This window comes from Zalophus californianus, chromosome 7, assembly GCF_009762305.2.
Source record: "Zalophus californianus isolate mZalCal1 chromosome 7, mZalCal1.pri.v2, whole genome shotgun sequence".
Taxonomy (NCBI): domain Eukaryota; kingdom Metazoa; phylum Chordata; class Mammalia; order Carnivora; family Otariidae; genus Zalophus; species Zalophus californianus.
The window spans coordinates 71,527,056-71,553,103 of NC_045601.1; the positions used below are offsets into that span (position 1 = coordinate 71,527,056).

Sequence of the window (26,048 nt, forward strand, 5' to 3'; positions counted from 1 at the left end):
AATTCTGAAGTCGGTATTTTGAACCCCTTTTTCACCCCACTACAATCCCAGAGGACCCATTATCCTAGGTGAATGTTTTTTTTGTTTGTTTTTTAAAGATTTTATTTATTTATTTGACAGAGACAGTGAGAGCAGGAACACAAGCAGGGGGAGTGGGAGAGGGAGAAGCAGGCTTCCCGCTGAGCAGGGAGGCCTATGTGGGACTCAATCCCAGGACCCTGGGATCATGACCTGAGCCGAAGGCAGACGCTCAACGACTGAGCCACCCAGGCGCCCCACGTGAAGTTAGGTAACCAGAAAGCTACATATCTGAATCATATGGCTTAATTTCTAATAGGAATCTTTTTAACAGTACTTTTATAAAGTGCTTTGGTAAAGAAAAAATATTTCTCATTTTTCAAAAAATAACTGGTCCATTGTAAAGAATTAAACGATACAAAAAGGTAAAAGAAAAAAACAACTCCCCCGTAAATAATTATTATTAACATTGGTTGACCTTTATTTTAGATAATATTTCTTTGCAGATATACAGGCAGAATAAAAATACTAGATATGCCTTTTACAAAAATTGGGCTATATCGTAACGAGTTATTTTGAGGTGGTTTTGTTGTTTTTTTGTTTTTTATTTTTAAGTTTTATGATAGAAAATGTCCAACTACTGGGGTGCCTGGGTGGCTCAGTTGGCTAAGTGTCTGCTTTCGGCTCAGGTCATGATCTCGGGGTCCTGGGATCAAGCCCTGCATTGGGCTCCCTGCTCAATGGTGAGTTGGCTTCTCCCTCTCTCTGTGCCCCTCCCCTCTGCTCCTTTTCTCTCTCAAATAAAATCATTAAAAAAAAAAGTCCAACTACTAAATGTATAATAGTATTGATTATCCATGTACCCCATGACCAAAATGCTGTTTTAAATTAAAAATATTAAAAGTTTTGTTTGAGTTTAAAGAAATTAAAATGTTACTCAAAAATTATTGCTATATTTTTGAAATGAGTCCTCTGAAATAAGATTTTGAAAAACATTACCATTTTTTTTTAAGATTTTACTTATTTGAGAGAGTGAAAGAGCGAGCATGCACACATGCGTGAGAAAGAGCACACAAGTGGGGGGAGGGGCAGAAGGAGAGGGAGAAGCAGACTCCCCAATGAGCAGGGACCCCAATGCAGGCCTCAATCCCAGGACCCTGGGATCATGACCTGAGCCAAAAGCAGACGCTTAATCCACTGAGCCACCCAGGCGCCCCGAAAAACATTACAATTTGAAGTCTTTTTAAAAACTTGTGATATTTCAGGGGTGCCTGGGTGGCTCAGTTGGTTAGGCCATCTGCCTTGGGCTTAGGTCATGATCTCGCGGTCCTGGTGATATAGTTTTGGAATATAGGTTAGGTTTGGTGGGGTGAGGTCCAGAGCCGACAACCAAGAAAGATTCTTCAGATGTCTTTGGTGCAAAATCGTGGTTTTATTAAACCATGGGGACAGGACCGGCGGACAGAAAGAGCTGCTGCACCAGGGTCTTGAGGAGTGGCTGATTATACTCAGGAGTTGGGGGAAGTAAGGAAAAAGGGAGGTTTTCAAAACAACTTTCATATGCTAAAAAGTACCAACCTATAAGATACCAGAGGCCTTGCCATTGTCACGTTAAGGTTGTTTTCCCCTTGCAAGGTATTAACATTAAGATAGTGGGAGATTCCTGGAAGAATGTCACACGTGTCCCACCCGGGAGTTGGGGGTGGGGGGAGGTTACAGCCTTCGGCTCCCTCATTACTGGGATGGGCCTCATGTTGGGCTCCCTGCTCAGGAGGGAGTCTGCTTCACCCTCTCCCTCTGTACCATCCCCAACTGCATGCACATGCACTTTCACTCAAATAAATAAAATCTTTAAAAAAAATTTGATATTTCTTATTTAGATAGTTATCAACCCTTGCCATTAGACGTGAGGGCATTTTTTGTAGTTGGTATAATTTTCCTTTACATTTCCTAATTTGGGTACCTTTCTCAAAGTGTGTAACACTGTTTATTAACCATATCTGCACAACTTGTTTCCTATGCATTTTATTTCTCTGAGATTTATTTTTAGAGAGAGAGAGAGAGACAGAGGGGGAGGGAAAAGAATCTCAAGCAGACACCCCGCTGAGCGCAGAGCCCACGACCATAAGATCATGACCTGAGCTGAAACTCAAGAAGTCAAAGACACGCAACCGACTGCGCCACCCAGGCGCCCCTACTATGCATTTTATATTGAATTGGGTAAGATGCTTACCACCAGTCCTGTTCCTAAGGTATGGCTTAATTGGCCAGATTTCTTTATAAGCAGATTTTTCAGAAGGGCTGATAGTACTTTTTTTAACCTGTTTTTTTTTTATTTTATTTATTTGACAAAGATATCACAAGTAGAGCAACAGGGAGAGGGAGAAGCAGGGTTCCCGCTGAGCAGACAGCCAGTAGCAGGGGCTCGATCCCACGACCCTGGGATCATGACCCAAACCGAAGGCGGACGCTTAATGGACTGAGCCAACCAGGCGCCCCTAACTTGTTTGTGTGGTTTAAGAAATTTTGACTTCTCAGATAAACTAACCATAGAAGTATCAAAAGGAGGTTTAAATCATTAGAAAATTAGCATGTTTATGGGGCACCTGGGTGACTCAGTTGATTAAGTGTCAGCCTCTTGGTTTCGGCTCAGTTCAGGATCTCATGGGTCCTGGGATCAGCCCCACACGGGACGCTCTGCTCAGCCGGGAGTCGGCTTCAGCTTCTCTCCATCTGCCCCTCCCCCCACGTGTGCGCGCGCGCGCGCGCGCTCTCTAAAATCTTTAAAAAAAAATTCACATGTTTAGAAGTAATATCAAAAATCTTCATTTTAGAAATAAGGCAGTAACAGCAGATTATTTAGTTCTGAATTTGAATTTTCCAAATACGGATACTACAGATGCAAACGCATACAACGATCCAGTGTTACTTTAAAATTTATTAATTTTCATATGTTGGCAATTCAGATTAAAAACAGCTGAGCAGGTGAAACAAACATATCGGTTTACAACTTCTGTGAAAAATCTAGTCCTATATAATATCATTGCTAAATTATTTACTTTAACCAGATCGTGATCTTTGTGGTTAGGTAATATGGCTGCAAAGTAAAGTGCATTTATTTCATCCCTGGAGTTTTCTTGATTGGGTGCTTTATTTTTGAAATTTCATGACTTAAGCAGGATGTATCTCAGTGTTGAATATTCCAAATTATATTTTCCTGACGTAGTTTATTTTGATCTGTAGTTTCAGTTTTTCTTTTTTTCACAAAATATTTAATCATGGAGAAAAGTATAGTTATTGTGTACCCATCACCTAGCTTAAAAAATAAACTATTACTATTAAAATCTCCTGGGTACCCATCCCTGGCTGCAAACTCTTTCCTCCCATGTGAGGTTTTGTATTATTATATCTGTGCATATCACTTACTATCTATGCATGTATGTCTAAATAGTATTCTTTTACAAGTTAATAAAATATATGTAAGTGGTTGTCACAGTGTAATCATCCTTCTGCAACTTGGGTTTTTTGTTTCTTAGCCTCAATTTTAAAAAAGGTATATCCATAATGATGCATGGAGGTCTAGTCCTTTTCTTTTACTGTTGGGTGTCATTGTAGCAATATACCACAATTTAAATTTGGTTCCTTATTTCAGGGAAATTTTCCCTTTTATTGACTATTCTGCCGTCCCATCACCTTGGTCACATTTCTTGTTCTAGTTGCCACTTGTGTGACCAGTTTCACATGTGCTTCCAATCACTTACTGCTAATAGCCCCTCATCTAGTCTAAAAGCCTGCTGGTTCCAGCCTATACTCTGCTCAGATGAGGCAGTTAACACCCTCAAGGACAGCTGTCAATCAATGGGGAATGGAAGCTCCTGCTTCCTATTTTTTGAATAGACCATTTTGGTAGACCTTGTGTGTGCTTCTTAGAAGGTACCATGGCAGTTAAGCCCCCGTTACCTATAGCAGTAAACTTGACAGCACAATCTTAACTTTTCCTCCTTCCTTCCCACGCTTCTCAGTCTATCACTTAAGCCCGCAGGAATCACCTCCCAAATAAACTACCTGCACAAAGTTCTTTCCTCAGGCCTTGCTTTTGGGGGAGCCAAGATCTGTATGAATACTTTTTATTTTTCCTGGGTTTTGTTGCTTCGTCTCTATACCTTCTGACAAGAGAGACCAAGAAGCCCTGCGCTACACAAGACTGCCCATTCTGCTTCAGAACCTTCTGCATCTTTCCTTGGCTATCACTTTTGAAGAGTGTTTGGGTTTTGTCTCTTTAATCGTTATGGTATATGCTGCCGGAGAACCATTGTATCTACCTGTCTGCTTGCTTCTTTCCTCCTCTTTTGTGTTTTAGGGGCTCCAGTTATCCTAAGGTTGGATTATCTTGTACCCAATTTTATTTGTCTTTCTCTGATTGCTTTCAATTTATGTTTTTTAAAATCTGTGTTCTCTGATTATCGTAGGCCTCTGTGTCATTTATTTTCAATTATGAATGTTCCTTTGTGTTCTTAATTCTATAATAAAAAATGTTTATCAATTTGTCTATTTAATTTTTAGACTCCCTTTTATTTCTTTTTCTGTCTTTCAGTTCTTACTGCCTTCACAAATCTTGAAGCACTTTTGATGAATGTCTTTGTATTCATTTGGTAATATTTTTCTAGACGAGTTCTTTGATCTTCTGTCCTTCCCTCTCCTCTCTCCCCCACTTTCTTTGCCTACTTGTTTTGCCTATTTTTCATCTTGCTCATGCTTGACCTTTCTGCCCACACTTTCTGTTTGTTCCTGCATTGTGTGGGTGACTTCACTCTATGTGAGATTTGTTCTTGGCTCACATTGCTTTTGTGATTACGAAAACATAAACTCTAGGGCTTTTCCACTCTTTTGTCTCTCTGGTAGGTTCTGGTGACCTGTATACATTACTCCTGAACTCTGACCTGGCATATTAAATTTTTGCTTGGCTAGCTCTGATATTTTTTCACCTTCCTATAAAAGCTCCTCCTCTGATTCTTCCTGCCCATACAAAACCAAATCAAAATCTCCATTTAATTGGGGAATGTGTTGTGTTTCCATTGGAGAGCACTTCAGTGTGCTGCCCTAGAATTTTCACTTGTGAAAAGTACTGGAATTCCCTTCTCTGTTTTACTCCTTCTCTCCCACAGCTCTGTAGCATCTCCCTCCAGTCATAGATGAAAAAAAAAAAATGGGATTCATTTTTTTTCTCTCCAGCTTGGGGTATTGATGAAAATTGTTCATCAAGTTAGGAGACTTGCCAAACAGGGCTGCTCCATTCCTCTTCAGAAGCTGCTGTTTGTCTCCTTGGCTATCCCTTTTGAAGTTTCTGACTTAGGACTGTGCCTATCCTCTATATTTGTTGCTGGAGAACCAACCAATCTGCCTATTTATTACCTACCTTCCTTTCCTTCACCTCTCCATTCTTTCTTCCACCCCTTTCATTTTAATTTGATAATGGGTGGGAGGTGGGAGATTATGTAAGGAAGCCTTCATTCCACTACTTCATCCTAGTCTTTTTAGGTTTTTTAATTTGTTTTTAATTATGGGAAAATATATACAACAAAATTTACCATTTTAACTATTTTTAAATATGCAGTTCAATGGCGTTAAGTCCATTAACATTGCTATGCAACCATCACCACCAACCTTACCCAGAACATTTCGTTTGTAAAACTGAAACTCTGTGCTCATTGTAAACAGTGACTCTCCATTTCTCCTTTTGTCTCAGTCTCTTTATTTTGGTTTTCTAATTTACATTATATAAAAATGTTTCTGTGCCTTTGGAAAACTACTATTGAAGATACTTTCTATTTTGGTATTTAAATCTTTGTGAATATAACTCTGTCTTAGAATTTACTTTTAGGAAAAGTTCGTTGCCAGGCAGCACTGTATTATATAGTTAGATTCCTTTTTGTACCTTGGTAGCCAAAAAGCAAAGTAACTGTCTTTACCTTAGGTTTTCTGGTATGGTTTTACACCTCCATTTTATTTTTATGTGTTAATTCCCCTCAGAGCCTTTTTTGGAGCAATTGAGATATAATAAAAGAAATAAGCAATTTTTTTTTTAAGATTTTATTTATTTATTTGACAGAGAAAGACACAGTGAGAGAGGGAACACAAGCAGGGGGAGTGGGAGAGAGAGAAGCAGGCTTTCCTGCTGAGCAGGGAGCCCAATGTGGGGCTTGATCCCAGGACCCTGGGATCATGACCTGAGCTGAAGGCAGACACTTAATGACTGAGCCACCCAGGCGTCCCAAGAAATAAGCAATTCTTTTAAAGATTTTATTTATTTGAGAGAAAGGAGGGGAGGGGGGAGGGGTGGCAGAGGGAGAGGGAGAAGGAGAGGCAGACTCCCCTGCTGAGCAGGGACCCAGGGATCATGACCTGAGCCAAAGGCAGGCGTTTAACCTAAATATGCAATTTTTAAGTAGTTTTTAGTTTATATTGGAAACAGAATTTTTTTGTGTGTTGTTCATTTGAATGTAAATATTTTATTACTGAAGTTCAAAACTTATTTGTCAGCTGAAAAGCTTTAAAAATGTAACTAAGTTTCGTTTTGTTTTCCAGCAGACTTTAGTTATATTTAAGATAGGCATAAAATCTTAGTGGTTATGGTAAATTTGGGAGACATTATGTCCAAAATAAAATCTTAATTTTAAAGGAAGAAGATAACATTATTAGCATCATGTGACACATTTTTCTTAATCCTTATAAGAACCCTAGTTTAACAGGGTTAAACCCCATTTTTCATATGTGACTCATAGCTAGTAAAAGTGGAACTGGAAATTTGAATCCTTTTTTTTTTTTTTAAGAGAAATTATGATAGAACCTGTATTATTGGTGTACCTAGATTGGCAAGAACATTTTGTAGTATAAACATGAACTGTTATAGCCTTTATTCTATAAATGCATTGGAAATGTTTATCCACTTATAGGGAAATGACCTAAGGAAATAACCGTTTTGTAGGGGCTTTAAGTAATGTAGTTCCCAAAGACTAGAATTAAAAAAAAACAAAACAACAAAGAACTGTACTCTGAGATTTAGATTTAAAAATCAGCATATACTATGGGGCACCTGGGTGGCTCAGTTGGTTGGGCATGTGACTCTTGATTTCGGCTCAGGTCATGATCTCAGGGTCGTGAGATTGAGCCCCGAATGGGGCTCCACACCAAGCTTGGAGCCTGCTTAAGATACTCTCTCATAGTTGGGTTTTCCAGAATGTCAAGTAAATAAAATCATATATAGCCTTTTGAGTTGGGTTTTTGTCATTTAGCATAGTGCACTTGAGGCTCATTTAAGTTAAATATCTGAATTTTTTTTTATTGATGAGTAGTATTCCATTAAATCTGGTATGGATTATTGACAATCTTGCTGTGTTTTATTTTTTTATTATTTAGCTTTCCAGAGTGTTGGATCTTCCACCAGAAAACTTGATCAAGTCAATATCTGCAATTCCAATTTCCAGGAAAGAGTTAAGTATTTGTAACAACTTGAAATGTTGCTGACTTTGTCAATATGCAAAAAATCGTTCTTCAATTTACAGAAAAGACCTTAAAATTAACTATAAAATATATTGTAACCTATTACTCCCACTCACTTGAATAATGAAATTAAAATCTGTATTTTACCTACTCTGATAGGGCACATTAAATTAGTACTTTTATGTTGTTTGATGTTTATGCTGTTAATGACAATTATGGCAAAGTCTTTAAGAAAAATTAGGAACAAGGTCAAAATTTAATTCTGTGACAGCAAATAAAAGGACTAAGATTGCAGCTGGAATTTCAGGGTTTTTGAAGGGATTTTAGAGATGATACACCTATCTGATGCTTGAATACTATAGTACTATATTTACCTGCTAGGTTTTTTGGTGGTTTTGGGGTTTTTGTTTGATTCCATTTGAGGACTGCTAGTGATAGATAACTATTGGTTACATATAACCCTTAGTTGCTTTCTTGAATCCAGGAAGGTATCTCTTTGTGAGGTTGGTCCTTCTAATTGATACTTCTTTACCATTTGGCTAGAAAAATTTCAGTACTTGGATAAAACGCCCTCTCAATTAATAATGACAAGAAATAAGCTACATAGTAGGCATTTAAGCCCCAAGTTTTGGAAAGATATAATTATCAGTACCATTATGTCCTAATATTTTGTCTCCTTAACTTTGTCAGGATTTTAAGAGAGTGTAAGATGAATATTATTGTTCCCAGAATAGACACGTAAATGGAAGAGGAAGAGAAAGGCTGCATTGCTACATGTGGCCTTGTTGAAAGAAAGCATCTTTAAAGTGGCCTGCTGCAACTTACTTTACATTGAGTTCTAAGAACAAAGGCAACCAGGGCGCCTGGGTGGCTCAGTTGGTTGGGCGACTGCCTTCAGCTCAGGTCATGATCCTGGAGTCCCAGGATCGAGTCCCGCATCAGGCTCCCTGCTCAGCAGGGAGTCTGCTTCTCCCTCCGACCCTCCCCCCTCTCATGCTCTCTATCTCATTCTCTCTCTCAAATAAATAAATAAATAAATCTTAAAAAAAAAAAGAACAAAAGTAACCACAGACCAAGGGGATCTCATAATTACACATCAATTAATGTCATATTCCAAGCCAGTTACCTGTTTCATAAAATCTGTAAATGGCATTTTGCATAATAATGAAAATACCTGCTTTTATTTTATGTTTCAGAGGCCTTTAATAAGCTGAACATTCTTGGCCCATTTTTTTTTCTTCAGATTTTATTTATTTATTTGACAGATAGAGAAGAGCATAGATAGGCAGAGGGAGAGGGAAAAGCAGGGTCTCTGCTTAGCAGGGAGCCCAGCGCGAGCCTGAATCCCAGGACCCTGGGATCATGACCTGAGCTGAAGGCAGCCACTTAACCAACTGAGCCACCCAGGAGCCCCTTGGCCCATCTTTCGCAAAAGATTTTCTTTACCTGCCTGGAGCTCCTTTGGGCAGTTCTACTTTAATGATACCATACTTCACTATACTTTTGTTTTATAGAGAATAAATATTAGGGAGGATCTCAAAATTTTTCTAGGCTACAGGTCTAAAATTCTGCTTATTAAATTGATTTAAAATAAAAAATCTCTCCTGTTGTGCCATAATAAACTCAGACGTCCTTTGCAGTACAAAAACAAAGCCTAACTGTTCTGTATTTCTCACTTTATTCTAAAATGCTGTTAAGCGCCAGGAGAATTTTTTGTTGTTAATATGGTTTATTTAATGTCCTATGAATCAATTTATTCAGGCCTCCTAATTTTCTGGATTATATTATCAACTATGCTGGAATTCCTGTTTAATACTGATCGTAGTAGACAGGATTAATGACTTTGTTACCAGCCAGTAAGACTCAAGTCTATGGATTTCACTCTTAACACCACAACAACTCCTCAGAAGTAGTGGAAAAGTAGCTATTGTTTTTTAAACTTTTTTTTTCTAATAAACAACATGAAAGTAGATGGAATAGTTTATGGAACCCCTTTGTGCCATCACTCACTGTTATTGGCACACAGCAGTTGTGTTTTTTGTCTGTACCCCTACCCACTTTCCTTCCTCACAATGGATTATTTTGATAGTTAAATTAATTTTTCTATCACAAAAGCAAAACCTAATCTTAAGGAAATCAGGAAAATAGAGAAGAATAAGGAAAAACATCCCTAATATGTTTAGCAAGTTGATGTACTTTTCATATTTCTCTTTGATTGTGTCTTACAGCTTTAAAAAAAAAAAATAGCTAGAGGGGCACCTGGGTGTCTCAGTCGGTTGGGTGTCCCACTCTTGATTTCAGCTCAAGTCCTGATCTCTGGATCTTGAGATCAGGCCCCATGTTGTGCTCCAGGCTGAGTGTGGAGTCCGCTGTGATTCTCTCTCTCCCTCTCCTCCACCCTTCCCCGCCGTTCCTGTGCGCACTCTCTCTCTCTAAAAAAACAATAATAATAAATTAAAAAACATAGCTATAAAGCTACTGTATGTATGATTTTTGAACCCTTTTCCCCTTGACATCTTTCTTTTTTGGTAAATAGCTCTTTTAACAATGGCTAAATAATACTCTAATGCTCCTCTGTTGATGGACATTTAGATTGCTTTGTTCTGACTTTTTACATAATTTACATTCAACAATTACCTCTTTAAACAGACAAAGCAAAAGTTCCTTGTAGATATGTAACTAAAACCTCCCAAAAGGGAAAACGGGGAAGTAGGTCAAGTCTGGTTGATCTACCCCCATTTACCTGAAGCATTTATTTCTCTTTTGGGCCTTCCTTGCTGGCAAATAACCCTTCATATAATTTCAGAATTCATGTTTGAAATATTCCTAGTTTAATAAATTGGTGTTAATTATTCTTAATAGACTAAATGGGTGATCTTTTTTTATTTGTCCTTCTACCACTGAACAAATTGGAAGTATTTGTGATTCTGTTAAGATAAAATTTTTTAATTGAAATGCATTTGTTTATTGTCTAGAATAAAATTACAGATAACTGTAGAAAACCATGTGACCTCCTTGTGTTTCCTGGATGTTTGAGAACCATCCTATAGGTTTATGGTCATATTGCACCTCGTACAAAGTATCCTAGCTTTTTGTCAAAAATTTAATCTTTGGTATATTCAAATCTATATAATTTCAATTTTGTTATTGCTCTTACTACTTTTAAATTTTTTAAAAGTCTTTGTGTGTTCGTGTCTTGTTCTTATTTTGTTAAACTAATTTCTTCAGTTTCCCACATTATTGGCACAAATACTTGGCTAAACTGTCAGTCCTTTGATAAGAATAAATACAATAAATACATTCAAACCTTATGTAAATTTCCACAATTAAAGTCAATCTTTAAAAAATTAATTGTCGTGTAAGAATTGAATTGGTATGTCCCCAGGGCTCAGGGCTCAGGACTCAGGACTGTTAAACATTTTTATTTAACATCAGAACTAGGATTAGTATTATTTAACCAAGACTTAATTTCCCAGCAACACTGTGAAGTAGGTACTATGATCATCCCCGTTTTACTAAGGTACAAGAGAGGTTAGCAAAATATTCAAGATCACAGACACTGATTAATAGATGTACTTGGGTCTGCAGTTACAGCTCAAATGTCAGTAGATGAGTTTGAGTTGTTAAGCATAATCCACACTAGGTTGTGGATAATGTATTAAGGCTCAAGAAAAGTTTATTTTTTTAATATATGCATATTTTTGAGAGAAAACACACCAGTGGGGTGGCAGGGGTGAGGGAGGGCACAGAGGGAGAGGAAGAGGAGAATCCCAAGTAGGCTCCATGTGAGCATGGAGCCAACATGGGGCTTAATCCCAGAACCCTGGGATCATGACCTAAACCAAAAATCAAGAGTCAGACACCCAGCTGACTGAGCCACCCATGTGCCCCAAGGCTCAAGAAAATTCTTAGTGGTCTTTGTTGACTAGGAAGTTTAAGGTGATGTGAAATAGATATCAGAGGATATTTTAGGCATGTCCCTGAATTTCAAGATTGATAAGAATGAAGTCATTTGTACCCCCTCTAAAATATGTCTTTTTGTGTCAGTGACAATGGATTAGACAAGACAGTGGTTTAATCCACATATTCTGCCCATAAAGTCTCATTCTCTAGTTCCCTATTAAATGTCAGAAGATGTTCCAGGGTGGGTAATTATGTAGATGTTTGTACATCAATTAAATTTTTATTACACTTTGAACTACCTATCTCATAGAGATATTGTAAAGTTACAGTTAGGTAATAGAAGAGGAAGAACTTTATAAGATGAAGTTCTAAATAAATACAAGTTGATATTTCTAATTTCTTTGCTTTATATTTTGAAAGCAAAACCTTTTCCTTCTGATAAAATTGTATCCATGTGGAGAATCCATAGTGGTTAGTCTTTTTTTGTTGTTGTTACACTAGTAATGTTTTTAAGGTACAATAGCTTTTTCCTATTTCAATTTCTGTCTTTAGAGAAGTAGCTGATTTTCAGCTCTGTGTGGATTCTCTATTGGAAAACAACAATGACCATTCAAGACCAGATATTCAAGTTCAAGCCACAAGACTGGCAGAGAAGGTACTTCAGCACTGTTATCTTTTTTTAGACATTGTAACAAACTTACTATTTTAAAGAAGAAAAAACACTACAGGGTGTCCCAGGCATAATAATGAATTTAATAGTGGTTTTTTTTTGTTGTTGTTCAAGGCACTTTGGAAAATAAAATTTAAATTCATTTTAGCCATGTGCTATAGGTTACGATGATTTTTCAAATTAGTTATAAAGCATTCCTCTTGAGCTGACATTGTTCAATTTTTTGATTAACTACTTACAGGAGGACTGATATGTTAATTAAATTTACAGATTGAAGCTGGATGGACTTCTGAATTTAAGAGAACAAGCTTGATAAATTAGCAATGGGTTGCAATTTTTTCAAATGAGTTTCTGAGAAGATGAGCATTAAAATATGAGAAAAATGATTAGATGTAAATAGAATCATGATTGCAGAGAAGTGGCTAGATGATTTAATAAACCTCTTTCATTTCTAATTTGTCTGATGGGTTTGGTGTCTATAAGAGGAGTTGAAAGGTTTATAGAGAATTATTAGTGTAATACCATAAAAAATAGGGTTTTTAAAGTAAGGTTATTACATGTGACACACAGGCTACTGGGCACACTGAAGGATTGGAACAATGAAAGCCACTATCATAGAAAAAGATGTGTAAAGAATGAGTATAATCAAAGAGATTTGGTGGCTGAGTAAATATTTATTTGATCAGAAAATCAACCCAGATTTTTATCAGGAAGTACACCAGGAGTAGAATTTTTCTAATTACAGTATTTAGCCTCTCTCTTTCCCCCATCTCCTGTGAGTTCTCAAAAATAAAGACTAGTGACTCGTCAGTGACCACAGGTATCTCTTCAGGTTTCATGGGTATATCAGGTGCTTAGAAATCTAGTTGGTTAAAATTTTAAGGTATATTCACTGAAGACCAAGTATTTAAATGATTTCCATTTTATGTGTGGGTACAGGTGCTGCAGTGTAGGGCCCAGCAGAATGGCCTGTCCTGTGGCTCTTGTGCAAGGAGGGTGAGATATCAAAGAGTTCACTGCATGTCAGGGCACGTAAGGTGGAGTTGGAGTGCTGCTGGCTTCCTTCTGTGTTAGATAGAGAATTTGAAGTGAGGGAATGGGAAAGAGGAAGAGATTCTGAATACAGAATAGTGTTCTAGGCTGGAAAAGAAGGAAATTTGTCAGAGTGATAGAATTGAACAGATTGGCTTAAGGCCCACGTCCAGATATAATGACTAAGAGATATGATGCACCTGCTGCCTTTGGACTCCAGTTTGATAGTATTAAAACTACAAATCTCATTATACCTGTTTTATACTTATTTTACTTGATTTTTTCTTTTCAGCTAAAATGTGATACAGTGGTGAGTGAAATCAGCACTGGTCGAGGGACTGTAAATTTCAAAATTAACAGAGAACTATTAACAAAGGTAAGAATGGGTTATGTTCCAGCTATGCACCTTTACTCACTCTGATTTAGCTACAGTGATTTTCCCCCAGTTCTTAAACTTTGCCTCCTCTTGCCTCAAAACCATACACATTCTGATTCCCCTTCCCGAAGAGCCACCCCAAGTTAACTCCTGCTTACCCTTCAGTTCTTGATATTTGCTGGGTTGTGCCTTTCTGTCCCTTCGCTTATATGCTCTACCAGCAGTGGGTATCTCTCCTTCACAGAACTTATCATAGTTACTATTTTACATTCTTTTTATTTGATTAGTGCCTCTTGCCCTTTAAACTCTAATTTCCGTTAGGGCTTATAGCATCTGTTTTTCTCACTATTGGATCCCCACTTCCTAGCACAGTGCCTGGCATGCAATAGGTGTAAGATAACTATTATTGAATGAATTAATGGACTCTGTATTGAATACACAAAAAGTACTGCTGGTTTTGGCTCTCTGGTAGCCTGTAATCTGTTGGAGGCATGAGATTTATACAGAAGAAACCATAATATAGCTTATTCTTTTAATAAAACAAGTATTAAAACAAAGTGGATTGATACAGTAAGCATAAGAAAGATGAGAAAACTCAGGATGGCCTGGAGGAGTTGGGGAAATGACATAAAGGAATTGGATCTCATGTAAGATTGTGGAGGACAAGGTAATCCTGGATAGGCAGTGGTATGAGATCTTTTGTTGAGAGTTTCATCTCAATTGAAATTTAAAATTTATCATAATGCATGCTTAAGGCTGTGGGGGTTTTTTGTTTTTTTAAGAAATGTATACTGGTAAAAAAAAAGTATACTGGTATTGAGTTGGTCTGGCTTAGTAATGCTGCAGTCTTGAATTGAAAATTACTATAAAACCAAAATTTCTGGGGCGCCGGGGTGGTTCAGTTGTTAAGTGTCTGTCTTCAGCTCAGATCATGATCAAGCCCCTCATCAGGCTTCCTGCTCCGCGGGGAGCCTGCTTCTTTTCTTTTCTTTTTTTTTTTTTTTAATTTTTTTATTGTTATGTTAATCACCATATATTACATCATTAGTTTTTGGTGCAATGTTCCATGATTCATTGTTTGTTCATAACACCCAGTGCTCCATGCAGAACGTGCCCTCCTCAATACCCATCACCAGGCTGACCCATCCCCCTACCCCCCTCCCCTCTAGAACCCTCAGTTTGTTTTTCAGAGTCCATCATCTCTCATGGTTCGTCTCCCCCTCTGACATACTCCCCTTTCTTCCTCTCCTGTTATCTTCTTCTTTTTCTTTTTTCTTAAAATATGTTGCGTTATTTGTTTCAGAAGTACAGAACTGTGATTCAACAGTCTTGCACAATTCACAGCGCTCACCTTAGCACATACCCTCCCCAATGTCTATCACCCAGCCACCCCATCCCTCCCACCCCCAACCACTCCAGTAACACTCAGTTTCTTTCCTGAGATTAAGAATTCCTCATATCAGTGAGGTCATGTGATACATGTCTTTCTCTGATTGACTTATTTCACTCAGCATAACACCCTCCAGTTCCATCCACGTCGTTGCAAATGGCAAGATCTCATTCCTTTTGATGGCTGCATAATATTCCATTGTGTATATATACCACATCTTCTTTATCCATTCATCTGTCGATGGGCATCTTGGCTCTTTCCACAGTTTGGCTATGGTGGACATTGCTGCTATAAACATTGGGGTACACGTACCCCTTCGGGTCCCTACATTTGTATCTTTGTGGTAAATACCCAGTAGTGCAATTGCTGGATCGAACGGTAGCTCTAATTTCAACTGTTTGAGGAACCTCCATACTGTTTTCCAGAGGGGTTGCACCAGCTTGCATTCCCACCAACAGTGTAGGAGGGTTCCCCTTTCTCCACATCCCCGCCAGCATCTGTCGTTCCCTGACTTGTTAATTTTAGCCATTCTGATGGGTGTGAGGTGGTATCTCATTGAGGTTTTGATTTGGATTTCCCTGATGCCGAGCGATGTTGAGCACTTTTTCATGTGCCTGTTGGCCATTTGGATGTCTTCTTTGGAGAAATGTCTGTTCATGTCTTCTGCCCATTTCTTGATTGGATCATTTGTTCTTTGGGTGTTGAGTTTGATAAGTTCTTTATAGATTTTGGATACTAGCCCTTTATCTGATATGTCATTTGCAAATATTTTCTCCCATTCTGTCGGTTGTCTTTTGGTTTTGTGGACTGTTTCTTTTGCTGTGCAAAAGCTTTTGATCTTGATGAAATCCCAGTAGTTCATTTTTGCCCTGGCTTCCCGTGCCTTTGGCGATGTTTCTAGGAAGAAGTTGCTGCGGCTAAGGTCGAAAAGGTTGCTACCTGTGTTCTCCTTTAGGATTTTGATGGACTCCTGTCTCACATTTAGGTCTTTCAACCATTTGGAGTCTATTTTTGTGTGTGGTGTAAGGAAATGGTCCAGTTTCATTCTTCTGCATGTGGCTGTCCAATTTTCCCAACACCATTTGTTGAAGAGACTGTCTCTTTCCCATTGGCCATTCTTTCCTGCTTTGTCAAAGATAAGTTGACCATAAAGTTGAGGGTCCATTTCTGGGCTCTCGATTCTGTTCCATTGATCGATGTGTCTGTTTTTGTGCCAGTACCATACTGTCTTGACGATGACAGCTTTGTAATAGAGCTGGAAGTCCGGAATTGTGATGCCGCCAGCTTTGCTTTTCTTTTTCAGTATTCCTCTGGCTATTCTGGGTCTCTTCTGGTTCCATACAAATTTTAGGATTATTTGTTCCATTTCTTTGAAAAAAGTGGATGGTATTTTGATGGGGATTGCATTGAATGTGTAGATTGCTCTAGGTAGCATTGACATCTTCACAATGTTGATTCTCCCAATCCATGAGCATGGAACATTTTTCCATTTCTTTGTGTCTTCTTCAATTTCTTTCATGAGTATTTTATAGTTTTCTGAGTACAGATCCTTTGCCTCTTTGGTTAGATTTATTCCTAGGTATCTAATGGTTTTGGGTGCAATTGTAAATGGGATCGACTCCTTGATTTGTCTCTCTTCTGTCTTGTTGTTGGTGTATAGGAATGCCACTGATTTCTGTGCATTGATTTTATATCCTGCTACTTTACTGAATTCCTGTATGAGTTCTAGCAGTTTTGGGGTGGAGTCTTTTGGGTTTTCCACATACAGTATCATATCATCTGCAAAGAGTGAGAGTTTGACTTCCTCTTTGCCGATTTGGATGCCTTTGATTTCTTTTTGTTGTCTAATTGCTGTGGTTAGGACTTCTAATACTATGTTGAATAGCAGTGGTGAGAGTGGACATCCCTGCCGCGTTCCTGACCTTAGGGGAAAAGCTCTCAGCCTTTCCCCATTGAGAATGATATTCGCTGTAGGTTTTTCATAGATGGCTTTTATGATATTGAGGTATGTACCCTCTATCCCTATACTCTGAAGAGTTTTGATCAAGAAAGGATGCTGTACTTTGTCAAATGCTTTTTCTGCATCTATTGAGAGGATCATATGATTCTTGTTCTTTCTTTTGTTAATGTATTGTATCACGTTGATTGATTTGCGGATGTTGAACCAGCCTTGCAGCCCAGGGATAAATCCCACTTGGTCGTGGTGAATAATCCTTTTAATGTACTGTTGGATCCTATTGGCTAGTATTTTGGTGAGAATTTTTGCATCCATGTTCATCAAGGATATTGGTCTGTAATTCTCTTTTTTGATGGGGTCTTTGTCTGGTTTTGGGATCAAGGTAATGCTGGCCTCATAAAATGAGTTTGGAAGTTTCCCTTCCATTTCTATTTTTTGGAACAGTTTCAGGAGAATAGGTATTAATTCTTCTTGAAATGTCTGATAGAATTCCCCTGGGAAGCCATCTGGCCCTGAGCTTTTGTTTCTTGGGAGATTTTTGATGACTGTTTCAATTTCCTTAGTGGTTATAGGTCTGTTCAGGTTTTCTATTTCTTCCTGGTTCCATTTTGGTAGTTGATACATCTCTAGGAATGCACCCATTTCTTCCAGGTTATCTAATTTGCTGGCATAGAGTTGCTCATAATATGTTCTTATAATTGTTTGTATTTCTTTGGTGTTGGTTGTGATCTCTCCTCTTTCATTCAGGATTTTGTGGATTTGGGTCATTTCTCTTTTCTTTTTGATCAGTCTGGCCAGGGGTTTATCAATCTTGTGAATTCTTTCAAAGAACCAGCTCCTAGTTTCGTTGATCTGTTCTACTGTTCTTTTGGTTTCTAGTTCATTGATTTCTGCTCTGATCTTTATGATTTCTCTTCTCCTGCTGGGTTTAGGCTTTATTTGCTGTTCTTTCTCCAGCTCCTTTAGGTGTAGGCTTAGGTTGTGTATTTGAGACCTTTCTTGTTTCTTGAGAAAGGCTTGTATTGCTATATACTTTCCTCTCAGGACTGCCTTTGCTGTATCCCAAAGATTTTGAACAGTTGTGTTTTCATTTTCATTGGTTTCCATGAATTTTTTTAATTCTTCTTTAATTTCTTGGTTGACCCATTCATTCTTTAGTAGGATGCTCTTTAGCCTCCATGTATTTGAGTTCTTTCCGACTTTCCTCTTGTGGTTGAGTTCTAGTTTCAAAGCATTGTGGTCTGAAAATATGCAGGGAATGATCCCAATCTTTTGGTACCGATTGAGACCTGATTTGTGACCTAGGATGTGATCAATTCTGGAGAATGTTCCATGGGCACTAGAGAAGAATGTGTATTCCTTTGCTTTGGGATGGAATGTTCTGAATATGTCTGTGAACTCCATTTGGTCCAGTGTGTCATTTAAAGTCTTTATTTCCTTGTTGATCTTTTGCTTAGATGATCTGTCCATTTCGGTCAGAGGGGTGTTAAAGTCCCCCACTATTATTGTATTGTTGTCAATGTGTTTCTTTGCTTTGGTTATTAATTGCCTTATATAATTGGCTGCTCCCATGTTCGGGGCATAGATATTTACAATTGTTAGATCTTCTTGTTGGATAGACACTTTAAGTAGGATATAGTGTCCTTCCTCATCTCTTATTACAGTCTTTGTTTTAAAATCTAGTTTGTCTGATATAAGGATTGCCACCCCAGCTTTCTTTTGGTGTCCATTAGCATGGTAAATGGTTTTCCACCCCCTCACTTTCAATCTGGGGGTGTCTTTGGGTCTAAAATGAGTCTCTTGCAGACAGCATATGGATGGGTCTTGTTTTTTAATCCAATCTGATAGCCTGTGTCTTTTGATTGGGGCATTTAGCCCATTTACATTCAGGGTAACTATTGAAAGGTATGAATTTAGTGCCATTGTATTACCTGTAAGGTGACTGTTAACTGTCTGTTGTCTGTGTTCGTTTCTGCTCTTTGCTGCTTTTAGGTTCTCTCTTTGCTTAGAGGACCCCTCTCAATATTTCTTGGAGGGCTGGTTTCGTGTTTGCAAATTCCTTTAGTTTTTGTTTGTTCTGGAAGCTTTTTATCTCTCCTTCTATTTTCAATGATAGCCTAGCTGGATATAGTATTCTTGGCTGCATATTTTTCTCATTTAGTGTTCTGAAGATATCTTGCCAGTCCTTTCTGGCCTGCCAGGTCTCTGTGGATAGGTCTGTTGCCAATCTAATGTTTCTACCATTGTAGGTTACATATCTCTTCTCCCGAGCTGCTTTCAGGATTTTCTCTTTGTCTCTGAGACTCGTAAGTTTTACTATTAGATGTCGGGGTGTTGACCTATTATTATTGATTTTGAGAGGGGTTCTCTGTGCCTCCTGGATTTTAATGCCTGTTTCCTTCCTCACATTAGGGAAGTTCTCTGCTATAATTTGCTCCAATATACCTTCTGCCCCTCTCTCTCTCTCTTCTTCTTCTGGGATCCCAATTATTCTAATGTTGTTTCGTCTTATCATATCACTTATCTCTCGAATTCTGCCCTCGTGATCCTGTAGTTGTTTCTCTCTCTTTTTCTCAGCCTCTTTATTTTCCATCATTTGGTCTTCTATATCGCTGATTCTCTCTTCTGCCTCATTTATCCTAGCATTTAGTGCCCCCATTTTTGATTGCACCTCATCAATAGCCTTTTTGATTTCGATTTGGTTAGATTTTAGTTCTTTTATTTCTCCAGAAAGGGTTTCTCTAATAACTTCCACGCTTTTTTCAAGCCCAGCTAGTATCTTTAAAGTCATGATTCTGAACTCTAGGTCCGACATCGTACTAATGTCCGTATTGAGTAGGTCCCTGGCTGACGGTACTACCTCTTGTTCTTTTTGCTGAGGTGATTTCTTTCGTCTTGTCATTTTGTCCAGAGGAGAATAGATGAATGAGAGAACAAAATGCTAACAGGTTTACAACGTCCCCAGCAAATATACTGTATACAAATCAGAAAAGACCTGAAACCAGGGGAAAAGAAAGGGAAAGAAAGAAAAAAGAAAGAGATAAAAAAAAAAGATAAAAACAAAAACAAAACAATACAAAAAAGGCAGAATATGATCAAATATGATCAGGCTAGTGCATAGATCAGTGCCACACACTAGATTTTGGGCGTATTTTGGTCTGTTAGAAAAAAGTGCCTCCTAAAATTTTAAAGGAAGAAAGACATATATGTACAAAATAAGGGTTGATACAATGAAGGGATGGAAGATGACTATAAAGATGAAAATTATAAAAGATTTTATAAAAGGACTTGGTAAGATAAGTTGTTTGAAAAAAGAAAGAAGATTTAAGAAAAAAAAAAAGGAAAAAGGGAGAGAATGTGATCAGACAGGAGACTAGAACAAAGCCATACACTAGTGATTTAGGGTATATTTTGATCTGTTAGAAGAAACTGTACCTCAAAATTTTAAAGAGAGAACAACTTACATATATATGCCAAAAATAAGGGTAACTACTATGAAGGGATAAAATATGACTCTAAAAATGAAAAATAAAAAAAAAATTTTTTTTTAAAAAAGGGATTTATAAGATGTTGGTTGAAAAAGGGAAAAAGAAAAATAAAAAAAAAACAGTCAACAAAAATTAACTTTGATGAAATAATGAATCATGGTAAAAAAAAAAAAAAAAAAAAGAAAGCCATGAATCTATGTGCAGTATTCCCCTAGCGCTGGAGTTCTCCTATTCTCCTTGATCAACTTGGTCTTGGCTTGCTGGCTGTTTGTGTTGATCTTCTGGGGGAGGGGCCTGTTGCTGTGGTTTCCAAATGTCTTTGCCGGAGGCGGAATTGCCCCGCCCTTGTCGGTCCGGGCTAAGGAAGCTGCTCTGGTTTGCTCTCAGGAGCTTTTGTTCCCTGCAAGCTCTCGGTACAGCTTTGGAGGACCCGGGCAGAAATGGTGGCCTCCCAATCTCCACTCGGAGGAGCTGAGAACTCGGGGCCCCGCTCCTCAGTGCGCCCCCAGAGAAAAGCAGTCACTTCCATGTCCCCGGTCTCCGGCCGCACTCCGTGCTCACCCGGCCTGTGATCGAGCGTTGCTATCTCTGGCACCCGACCCCGCGCGGAGTCTCCAAACCCAGCAGATCCCTGCAGTGCGCTCCCGCACCGCTCCTGCCCGGGAAGGAAGGGGAGCCTCCCCGTATCCGCCGCCTGTTGGGTCCCCGCCGGGGGAGCCGTGCCCCGACTGGGCCGCAGATCACAGTCTATGGCAACCCCGAGCTGAGAGCCCGCGACTCTGGTCCGTATCTGCAGCCGGCTTCCCTGCTCTGACACCTGGGAGCTCCGGCGCACTCAGGCACCCCCGGTCTCTCTGTGACCCCAAGGGTCCTGAGACCACACTGTCCCGGGAGGATTCCACCCCCCGCTTAGCCACTGCAGCGACGTCCCTCCGCCGAGCCAACTTCTAAAAGGTCCGATCCTGTGCTCCGCGGCTCTATCACTTGCTAGAAGTGGCCGGCGGAGGCCCCTCCCCCGCCGTCTAGCCTCCCGAATATCGCCTCGGATTCACTTCTCCGCACGTCCTACCTTCCAGTAAGTGGTCGCTTCTCTGTTCAGAGAGTTGTTGCTACTCTCCTGTTCGATCTCCTGTTGAGTTCGTAGGTGTTCAGAATGGTTTGATCCCTATTCAGCTGAATTCCTGAGACCAGATGAAATCTAGGTCTCCTACTCCTCCGCCATCTTGTTCGGGGAGCCTGCTTCTCCCCCCTCCCACTCCCCTGCTTGTGTTCCCTCTCTCACTGTCTCGAGAACTGTTTCTCTCCCTGTCAGAAAATAAAATCTTTAAAAAAAATTTTTTTTTAATATAATTTCTCACCAAGATTATACAGTTTATAGTCACTTGCCCATCTGCCCTATAAGTCTTCCAAAGGGGAGTTTCATTAACATGCTTGCCTCTAGATCCTTGAATTTTTTCTTTTATCTCTTTTTCCTTCTTACTTCAAGGTAAATTAATTAACCAAAATCAGTCACAAAGACAAGAAGGAAATTTGTTTTGAGCTTGTTCAAAAGTTTCTACAATCTGTTGGGCTCTTGATAACATTTCATGTTAATTTAGTAAACCAGTGAGTCTAATTTACCATTTCTAAGTTAGTATTCTTTCTTCCGATTGTGGTCTCGGTTTTTTGTTGTTTTTTTTTTTTTTAATATTTTCTTTATTGTGGCGCCTAGGTGGCTCAGTCAGTTAAGCATCTTCCTTTGGCTTAGGTCATGATCCCAGCGTCCTGGGATCAAGTCCCACATAGGGCTCCCCACTCAGGAGAGCCTGCTTCTCCTCCTTCTCCCTCTGCCCCTCCCCCTCCCTATGCTCCTGCACACGTGCACTCTCTCTCTCAAATAAATAATAAATATAAATTTTATTTATTAGAGAGAGAGCACATGAGTGGGAGGAGGGGCAGAGGGAGAGGGAGAAGCAGACTCCGCGCTGAGTGGGGAGCCCATCGTGGGGCTCGATCCCAGAACCCTGAGATCATGACCTGAGCCGAAATCAGGCACTTAACCGACTGAGCCACCCAGGTGCCCCAACAGTCTGAATTTTTATAGAAGCAGAAATGCAGCTCACCAAAGTGCCCACCAAACTCCAGTCTACTTCATAGGCAGCAGTATTTTACGTCTTATTTTCCCTGAGATAGGAAAATGTGCTGTTAGATGGAGTTTGCCTTTACAGCCAGCTTAACTGAAAGAGATGTGGCTTATATATCAAGGCATGTGTCTACTTAATTTAAAATTTCAGTGGCCACTAATTTTCACGATTTATTATTACAATGAACAAACTATGAGATTTTCTCTGATTTAAGAATGCACACTAGCTTGCTTATTAAAAGTATTCCCAAATCCTTCTCAGTTGACAGCAGAAGGACAAGATCTAGGGCTTTGAGGTCCAGCTACTCTTTCTCACCTGGAAATCCTCCCTTTATTGTAGCCTTGAGGGTCTGGATCTTAGTGTGATTTTTTTTTTCTTAAGATCTTATTTATTTATTTATTTGACAGAGAAGGGCGGGGAACACAAGCAGGGGGAGTGGGAGTGGGAGAAAAAGGCTCCCCGCAGAGCAGGGAGCCCAAGACAGGGCTCAATCCCAGGACCCTGGGATCATGACCTGAGCCGAAGGCAGACGCTTAACAGCGGAGCCACCCAGAGGCCCCCTCAGTGTGATTTTTTATTAAAGGAATAAGCAGATTGCTCACAGTAGCCCTGCTCAATGTCACAATAAAGGTACATCCTAAACTAGTGAATACCCATAGTCAGAAAAAGGAGTATTAAATGTGCCTGTGTTATAAGTTACAGTTTTTTTAATTATAATTCTTGTTTGTTCAAAACCTAAATTCTTCTACATCTAAGCTCCATTATTTTCAGGCTTTAAACAATGGTCATTTGCATGTCTAATGAATTTTTCAGATCACATCAAGAAAAGAATTCAACCCTTTGGGACCATTATTAATACATATTTTTACATATTAAAGTCATCAGGATGGACACGTAGCCAATGACTTGTGTCCGACACTTACTTTTCAAGGAGGAAATTATGAATTTGTCATTGCTTACACATGTACAAACTTGCATAAAACGTATCTGTTTACGCATTGCAATTGAATTAACACTGGCAGCACCAGGAATGATTAAATGTTAGCGTAAGCTCGGATCACTAACTGCAGCAGTATAATGTCTTCATTTAAATCGTCCTCAAACGTAGGAGACTAGAAGGTGAAATTAAAGACAATAGGAACTGCAAAATCATTGGAACTAGATAATGAATTTTTCAAAGCTATAAGGTGGTATGACCAATTCATACATTGTGAAGAGCTGTCACTTTGGTACCAAGCTTCCACCTGTCAGTAGCTTACAGATGACTTTTGAAGAGTAATTTAGAATAATAGTTACTTCATTTAAGGAGAGAAAAAAAAATGAGTTTAACTAAAAAGGAAAAAGGCAAACAAAATCCTGATTTTTAGGTGTGCCTTAAAAGTACACAGTAGATAACATCATTTTTATTTAATATGTACACATGTATTTTTTATTTGCCAAATTCAACTTTGCATGTTCTATTAAAACTTAGGGGAAAAAAGAGAGAAAAAGCGATACTAATTTAAATGGCTCTGATTCTGCTCATTATTTTGCTAACTGAGCTTACGCCAGAAGGCAATAGATGCATTCAAGTCACATGTGCCAAGTGGCTGAACACATGGCAGGAATGAATGATTAAACACTTTTCAAGTATTGACCAGAGAACAAAGAGGTAGTAGTAGCTTCCTTAGAAGTCCTTATAAGAGCATCTTACAATTTAATGTACCTATTGATGAATAGATGGGCCTCTAGCTTATTTGTCTATTGGAATATCAAGCAACTTTACTAGCTCATTGACATTCTATAGTTTAAAACTTTTGTGTTCCAATTTAATAAGCTTTCTGCTTATTATTTGCCAGGGACTATATTACTGAAATCTAGAGATAAAGTGGCATGGATTCTGCCCCCAAGGAGCTTATGATCTAAAAGAAAAGCATAAAAAATAATATCACAGTGTAATCTGTAGTGGATATGATAATGTGATGAAGGATATAAGGGAGGCATGTATAAGTTGCAATCCAGTGTAAAGCAAGGTACACATAAGTCTTTCTTGAGGAGTGAAGAGGTAATCTTGAATTGGGCTAAAGATAAAGACTGTATCTGGGGTGCCTGGCTGGCTCAGTCAGTGGTGCATGCCACTCCTGATTATCAGGGTTGTGGATTCAAGCCCCATGTTGGGTGTAGACATTACTTAAAAATAAAAATTCTTTTTAAATCTTAAGAAAAATAAAAAAGGAAGGCGACGACTGTATCTGGGAGATACAAGTGCGGGCATTCCAGGCAGAAGCGACAGCCTGGGCCAGAGTACAGAAGGTCAAGAACATGGCATTGTCTGGAAATCAGCGGTGATAGAGTATGGTTCTCACATAGGATGGCATGGGGGAGGATATCAAATTATAGTGTGAAGGGCCTTCTATGCCCTGCATAAGAATTTCAGCTTTTTCCTGTGTCTTCATTTTCCATGGTGTGTTATGTGTACCACAGGTGGTACATTTGATAATTTTTTAGTAGTACACTAATAAAATTTACCTCACTTTAATATTATGTTTATTTCAAAAAACAAGACCCTAACACTTCTACCTTGTGATTTCTGTGGATATTACAATGTGCCTTTTAACAAATCAGTTTTCTCAAAATTATGAAACAAAGTAAAGGTGAAATGCATGTAAAGTAAAAATCAAACCAGAAATTGATAAAATCTTTTAGATGTTACAAAATCATTGAAGGGTTTAAGTAGAACACAGACTTAATTAAATGTGTATGTTATATAAGGCGATAGTTATGTATTATTGTTTTGTAGTGGTATAGCTGACATGATGAGGGTCTAAACCAGGGCAGAGGGGATAACTATAACGATAGGAGATGGCATGTGCAGGGTTTGGTGATTAATAGGTGGTTGATTATGAAGGTTGAGGGAAAAGGGTAAGTTTTAGGAACTCCTATGTCTTTGACTTGGTTAGCTGGGTGAGGGGGTAAAGTTCCTGGAGATGAAGAATGCAGAAGGAAGAGGAGTATATTCCATTGGACCTCTCAGGCACTTCAGATCTTGGAGTTGGACATAGCAGTCTGTGGCACAGGAGAGATTTAATATTATTAGGTAAGTAGTAGTGGAAGTCTTAGGACTTTATACCTGGGAGAAGTATGAAGTGAGGAGCTAGAAGCAAGAAAGGGATAGGGAGTGGGATGGCAGGCAGTGGAAGAGGAGCCTGCAGAGGAAACTGAGAAGCAAAAGTCAGTAGAGCATGGTATCGTAACAGCCAAGGAGGGAGGGTGGTTGCAAGGAGAAGAGTAGTGACCAGCTAAGCTGATGTTTGAAAATACTATTTCTTCTGTGTCCTTGTGCAAATACATGCTGTTTCTGAACCTTAGTTTTTGCATCTATTAAATGGGAAATGTCCATTTTTAAGTTTGTGAGGCTTAAAGATAAAAGCGTCTGGACTTTAACCTAGCATTTTGTAGATGCTTCTTAAAAGTATTGCTTTGCTCCCTCCTGCTGCTTTGTGTGCCTTTTCCATTAAGTGACCATCTTAACCAACTCTTGTGATGGTAAAATTCTTCACATTGTAAACTACATATTTAGGACTCAGAATCCAGTTTGTGAAGCAAAACCAA

At 38.9% G+C, this 26,048-nt stretch overlaps 1 protein-coding gene across 4 annotated transcripts in view; it reads left to right on the forward strand.

Moving 5' to 3' along the window:
- Positions 1–26,048, forward strand: part of RARS2 (arginyl-tRNA synthetase 2, mitochondrial) — a 65,936-nt gene that overhangs the window by 7,685 nt on the left and 32,203 nt on the right. For 2 of the 4 annotated variants that reach the window (XM_027601325.1, XM_027601324.1), the window contains 3 exons: positions 7,435–7,508; positions 11,974–12,076; positions 13,416–13,499. In XM_027601325.1, the coding sequence (XP_027457126.1) occupies positions 7,435–7,508; positions 11,974–12,076; positions 13,416–13,499 (261 nt within the window). Of the gene's footprint in view, positions 69–2,068; positions 2,239–7,434; positions 7,509–11,973; positions 12,077–13,415; positions 13,500–26,048 lie in introns of those variants that run through there. The other 2 variants (XM_027601327.1, XM_027601326.1) reach the window with 2 other exon arrangements.